The sequence below is a fragment of the Larimichthys crocea genome, chromosome XVI (assembly GCF_000972845.2).
Source record: "Larimichthys crocea isolate SSNF chromosome XVI, L_crocea_2.0, whole genome shotgun sequence".
Lineage (NCBI taxonomy): Eukaryota > Metazoa > Chordata > Actinopteri > Sciaenidae > Larimichthys > Larimichthys crocea.
Genome location: NC_040026.1, coordinates 18,325,872 through 18,332,070, shown reverse-complemented (window position 1 = coordinate 18,332,070; position 6,199 = coordinate 18,325,872). Strand labels below are relative to the sequence as shown.

The 6,199-nt window shown below is 41.1% G+C and overlaps 1 protein-coding gene across 2 annotated transcripts; it reads right to left on the bottom strand.

Moving 5' to 3' along the window:
- Positions 1-956: 956 nt before the first annotated feature.
- Positions 957-5,348, bottom strand: LOC104927894 (hyaluronan-binding protein 2-like). 2 transcript variants are annotated; one of them, XM_019264741.2, is made up of 13 exons: positions 5,238-5,348; positions 5,094-5,121; positions 4,918-5,010; positions 4,645-4,755; positions 4,191-4,307; positions 3,983-4,099; positions 3,711-3,882; positions 3,350-3,441; positions 3,002-3,260; positions 2,773-2,915; positions 2,524-2,661; positions 1,617-1,762; positions 957-1,515 (listed from the first exon to the last, which is right to left on the bottom strand). In XM_019264741.2, the coding sequence occupies exons 1-13, from the start codon at positions 5,304-5,306 to the stop codon at positions 1,357-1,359; spliced, it is 1,644 nt and encodes a 547-aa protein (XP_019120286.2). In that variant the 5' UTR covers positions 5,307-5,348; the 3' UTR covers positions 957-1,356. The 2 variants fall into 2 exon arrangements, with proteins under 2 accessions (XP_019120286.2, XP_027144940.1); XM_027289139.1 differs by lacking the exons at positions 957-1,515; positions 1,617-1,762 and adding an exon at positions 2,211-2,332.
- Positions 5,349-6,199: the final 851 nt, after the last annotated feature.

The following is a 6,199-nucleotide window of genomic DNA, read 5'->3' as shown; positions in this document are numbered from 1 at the left end:
TGTCAATCTTTAGCCAGCCATTGATTTTTGCGGGAGCTTCTGTGTGTTTAAGGACATTGTATATTTGTTGCGTGCTGTGGTTTCATTTATTTAACCTTGTCTTGTTTGTTTTTACATAAATCGTTCAACTTTAGACTCGTCAGCAAGCTTTTACTTTGCATAACAGAACAAGAAAAACTTTGGACTAGGTCTTTTTGTTCTCCATTTCTTATTTCTCTGAATTATCACTCAAAGCTAGTCAAATAAAAGCCCTCAACTGCAGTGACCTGGGTTCGATTCCAGACTGGGTCCTTTCCTGCATATAATCCTCTCTGTCTACCTCTCCAGCTGTCCCTGTTTATAGTATAACATAGTATGAAATGCCCAAATACAATACATCACATTGCATTTTAATTCCAAACCAAATCCAATCATTATAATGATCATAGAGAAGAGATGTGATGCCCTATGTGGCATCCTGAGTGTGTCCCTTCCTCCTCCTCTCCTCTGGGTGTGGTTTCTCTGTTTGCAGCTGTTTTGGATTAGAGTATTTATGCCACTGCAGCCAGGTACTCACTCTCCTTCTCTGACCTCTCTCCAGCTTTGCCCTGTTCTGGGCTCCTCTGTCCCCAGTCAGGGTTGATTTGGTTTGGTTTGGTTTAGTTTGATGCTTTAGGTTGTCCTTTGCTTTTGTTCCACACTATCAACACTTGCACACACACTTCTCACTCATGCACACCCTACACCACTGATACCCCGTGCTTCTACACACTCCATAACCTCAAATCCTTTATGATTGTTTAATTTGGTTTAATTGGAATTAATAAAGAATTGTTTAAACAAGGTGCAGAGTGCGATTGATTGCATTGATGTCTTGAACATGTACATGGTGTGGACTTTTTGTCATGACTCTCAGAGCCAGGTCATGACAAATGGGGGCTCGTCCGGGAAGATTGCGGATTTAAGGGACTCTTAACTTTATTTATCACTGAGGTTTTATTGGATTTTTGATGGAAAACAAACAGGTAACAGCACAGTACATCAAACATTGTCGCCATGCAGCATTATCACATACATAATCTGCAAATTTAATTTCAGGATTACAGTTAGAGGGGTTTATACACCACTATATATTTAGAATCAAACAGTGTATACAGTGTACAGTGGGGGGAAGGTAAATGACATGTATATATCTTAAATCTTTCTTCAGTCTCAGTAAGACGGTCAGTCTTTCCATCTCATACAGCGTAGGTCTCTGCTATAGATGGAACGATCTCTAACATTCAGAAATCAACAGCTTTGAGAACCTGATCCTGACTCTTTTCAGTCAGTGGTGACATGTAGGTCACATACTGTGAACTGTGGCCATGTGCATCCTTATGAGAGTAACTGACGAGCAATCCAGTCCACGAATCTGCCGACATTGGCGTAGACACCGGGCTTGTACTTATTCCCGCAGCCGTCACCCCAGCTCACCACACCAACGACATAATGGGTCCCATTACGCTCGCACACCAGAGGGCCGCCGGAGTCACCCTGCAGGGGACAGAGAGGAAGTTTCAGCAGGCTCTCTTCTTCTTCTTTTCTTTTTTTTTCTCTCCACATGATCACTGTTTCATATAAGAAAGGTTACAGACCTGGCAGGAATCAATGCCTCCTCTCATGTTGCCTGCACAGAACATGCTGTCATCCAGCCTGTTTCCGTAAATGTGGGGGGCTTTACATTTCTCCTGAGAGATTAGGAGAACACGAGCGTCCAACAGATGGTTGGTACCGTACCTCTCTGCAACATGAAGAGAGTCAGGCAGTCAGGTGATGATAAAATGCATCCAAAGACGTTTTCGGTAAAGGTAAGTGGTTTGAGTTAAAGAAGCGTAGAGGAAGAAACAACTTACCATTTTTTTAAATTTTGTGTCTTATTAGGATTGCACGTTGTGATTTTTGCTTTTGTTTGCTACAGTTTATACAATTGTACGTTGCTATGATGCTTGTGGTTAATTTTATTAAATGAACTTCAGGCTCTGCATGCATGTTTGACTTTTGCACTTTACATTAGGTAAGTAGTTTAAAAAAGACAATTAACTGAACATCATAACAAATGCACAGGAGTCTCTATTAGAGAAGACATACATCATGATTGTACTGACATCAGATACAATCAAATTATTAAATATGATGTAATTGTCTAAAGCATGTGGAGCTCTTTGCACTCAGGTATGTTTTAAAAACTTTTGTATGTTTTTTTTTTAAAATATGTTTTGCAGTTTTCTGACATTTAGAAAATCAGTTAGAAATACATTACCCTGTTTTCCGATGTAAATGCGTGCTACAGGGCTAGATGAATATCCATGAGCTGTCAAAGTTCAAAACATTTTCCGTTTTATTGTTTCCTGTTATTGGAACTACTTATTCCGCACATTTCTGTCTCATTATTTCATCTCAGGTGTGTTTAGATTCCTTCAGGCTTTTAACTCACACTGATCCTTACTCACGTTGTGATTATTTAATGCAGCATGTAGGTTACAGATACGAATGATTGCTTACGTGTTTCAGTCGCGCCCCATCCTGAGATCACACACTCGGTCCCACTGTCGAAGGGCTGGTTGGGCAGACAGGCGGTCTTTACAAAACGTGTTTCTTTGGCACAGTACGGTCTGTCCACGACTCTCAGCTTGAGCACGGCTGCACAGGAGAGACACGGAGCGAAAGAAGCATTGGTGACTGTGTATCAGTAGACTTAGATTTAACAATATACAGAATAAAAGGTGGACACAGACTATTTATGCACCTCACCAATATCATTATGAAGAGCAAAGGGGCTCTGCTTGTAGTCCTCATGCATAATGGCCTTCTCCACTGGAATGACCTGATCGTACGCTTCGTCCCTCTCTATGTCCACTCCTCCTAGAACCACCTGCATTTCCACTCCGCTTTGACTGGACAAACAAACATCAATCCACAAGAGAGTTAAATAAAGGTCAGGTACAAATCCACATCAACCAGTGCTGAAAATACTACTTACATGCAGTGTGCAGCAGTGAGCACCCAGCAGGACTCGAGGAGGATGCCTCCACAGATGTGGCTGAAGGGCCCATTAGAGCCTCTGGATCTGGTCTGCAGGGAAACCTGCCATGGATGAGCCCCAGGAAGAGACTTCTTCCCACCAAAGATCCTGGACAAGCGGCCAGGCTGTGGCCGTCCGCACTGGGAGAACTGGGCAGGAGTGACGGCTGGCTTGGCTGTAGTTTGATCTGGTTGGATTACTGGTGGGGTGGGTCGAGCTGGAGGGGACGAAATATCAAAATGAGCAAATCAAAGTTATGGAGGCCAGGATCTCTCTCTCTCTCTCTTTCTGTGTGTGTGTGTTTACCTCCAGCACATTTCCTAACTTTACAGTAGTTCCACTTCAGTTGGTTATTTTTGTTAATGAAGCACCAGGGCTGATCATCTCCATCTGGGTTCCTTGAACACACAGCCAAACATCATTACATTTATACATCATTTTACAACCTCACAACCTGGAAACTCAAAAGTTATTTTTGTTTCTGCATTTTAACATTCCTTTTCTTATTCTGCAAAGTTTAATAAAGATCTATCAACGTTAATAAACCAATCATTGACATTTAACAACAGGAGCTGCAGAAAACATGTGTATCCGTGTACTGTATGAACACAAACACGGTTATATCAACAGTTCACATGTGCAATATTTACACAGGATGACTCCTCACCTGCAGTAATTGTGTGGCCCTATTCCATCGAAGCCTGCGTACTCTTTGAAGGGATCTCCCCCTTTCTGCACGATGAAATAGGAATTCCAGTCCAAACACTCTTCCCCTTCAACTGTCTCGCTTACCATGCCACGGTAAGACTCTCCGTCCTCTTGGTAACAGTCGTTTGATCCTGTGAAAGAAAAGGTCAGGTAATAATGTGAGTTCTTAGTGGATCCGTTGGTTTTGAGAGTGTGGTTTTCTATTCGTGCAACGGAGAGTATTTTGTTTACCAATTTCACAGAACTTTCCACTGTAACCAGCAGGACAAGAACACTGGAAGGTGGATCGTTTGGGACCCTTCATGCAAGAGCCTCCGTTCTGACAGGGATTGGGCCTGCAGGAGGCGGCTGTGAACGTCAGTTAGAAAATGTGTGTCAGGTCTGATGTCTCAGTAGAACATTGTGAGTGTGATAGGATGAGAAAACAAGACAGACAGACCTTTATTGCAGTTGGGTGGTCTGTACGGAGGTTTGCACTTGCACTCATGGAACGGAGCGGTGCTTGTGACAACACAGCTTCCGTGTCCACATTTCGCGTTCTTGCAAACATCTTTCACTGAAAAAAAAACAAAAAAATATATTGAATTTGTTTAGTCTAAATTTAATTAAAACTATTGAACTACATTTAAATCCAATGTTTTTTTTGTCAGAGCAGTTTTTACAATCCTACACATATAAGCTTTAAATTAAAGGCCAAAAAACTGAAGAAAAGTAAGTCTGTGTGCATCATAATGATGAGAATTTATGAAATATTAAGAACCTTTCAATCTTATAATAGAAGCTCTGATATACCCGATGTCATAAAAACAAAAAGATATCTCTAAACACTGACATACAGCGGTCTAAAATACACATTTTCTAGGTCTTCACATACACTTGTAGACAGGTCATACCTGTCTGACACTTCTTTCCTGTGTACGGCTCAGGGCAAGAACATACGAAGCCTCCATCAGCAGTGGTGTCACAGCGGCCTCCGTTCAAACATGGGTTTGGATCACAGTCATCTAAATGACGACAGAATCACATAAAATGCTTGCTCGTGTAAAGACCTTACATGCAGACTCAGCAGTTAGGTGCAGAGTGCGATTGATTGTATTGATGTCTTCATCAACACATCTCAAGACAGAGGAGATATCTATAAGTTAAATTAAACTAGGTCAGCTTACCTGTGATATCCAGGAGTTCATACAACCAGTCATTTAGACTCGAATCAAAATCTTCTGCAGGGATTTCGGTGACATCATCATAATAATAATAATCTGTGAGGAGAAGAGACACATTTAAGCCTTTCAGTCATGAAGGACTGATGAAGTTTTATGTAACGACAAACTAACTTTTTTACCATCAGTGCCATCTGTTTCTGTGATTGCCTGTAAAATCAAAATATGTTATAGTTATTTATCAAGTTGACTTTTAAATATTCATAAATACTTAGATTCCAAGTTTCAGACACACTGAATTCATCCAATTCTCTATGCATACTTACAAAGACGTCCTGTCCCAATGCAGTGAGCGTGCACAGTTGTAAGAGTAATGTAATGTAGACCCAGGCCATGATGGAACCAGTGTATGGTCCAGTCTATGGTCTGCTTTTTGCTTGGAGGAGTCCTAAATAGTATGGAGGCCACCCAAAAAACTCCACCCACCTGTTAATCATTATGACCCTGCATTGATTTGACAGGAATGACTCTTTGCCCTTTGACCTTTATTTCTGTCACGGTCATCAAAAATAAAAGCAGTAAGCACGTACTGTAGCTAAACACAGGTAGGTCACATACAAAAAATAAAAGGGGGGGGGGGGTTGTCTAGCTCAGTTGGTGGAGCAACCGCCTCATGTACAAAGGCTCAGTCCTCGAATCTGACCTGCATGTCATTCCCCGTCTCAAACAAGATACAAAGAGTCTAGTGCTGGACTGAACTCTTGACCCTTAACCATCAGGCTACACACACACACACACACACACACACACACACACACATTACTGACCTAAGGTTTCTCCATATGTAAGAGGGGATCTGCTTTGCTAAACCAGCTGAAATTTGCTCACAGAATCTGGTTTCCAATTTACAATATTGATTCACTTTGGTTCTGCAGCATCGCAGAACACCATTACTTACTTTGCACTGTATATAATCTTGCAAATTACTATCATGCTGTATAATAACACTGCATGATGGTGAAACTGGGAAAGTAATTGCTATTATTAAATTAAAGGACCATGGAACTTGCTTTTTTTGTCATAATTTGCCTCATTGCTGGTTTAAACTCTGACATCAACTGACGACACATTGTAACTTTTTATAGTCTGAGGTTAAAGATGGGATCTAAGATATTGTCTCTGCAATCAATCAATTAGGTTTTAAACAAGTCATAATGTGCTCTTCACGAAATGTAATGCAATTTAAACAACAGAAACAACAAAAAACTTTTTATCTTCTGGTTCTCAA

Bases quoted from the DNA above. Each gene is read 5' to 3' on its own strand.
- LOC104927894 (XM_019264741.2), bottom strand. From the start codon at position 5,306: ATGGCCTGGGTCTACATTACATTACTCTTACAACTGTGCACGCTCACT. The intron at 4,100-4,190 runs GTCTGTCTGTCT...TGACGTTCACAG, and splicing joins ACCACCCAACTGCAATAAAG to CCGCCTCCTGCAGGCCCAAT. The intron at 3,261-3,349 runs GTAAACACACAC...CGTCCCCTCCAG, and splicing joins AGTTAGGAAATGTGCTGGAG to CTCGACCCACCCCACCAGTA.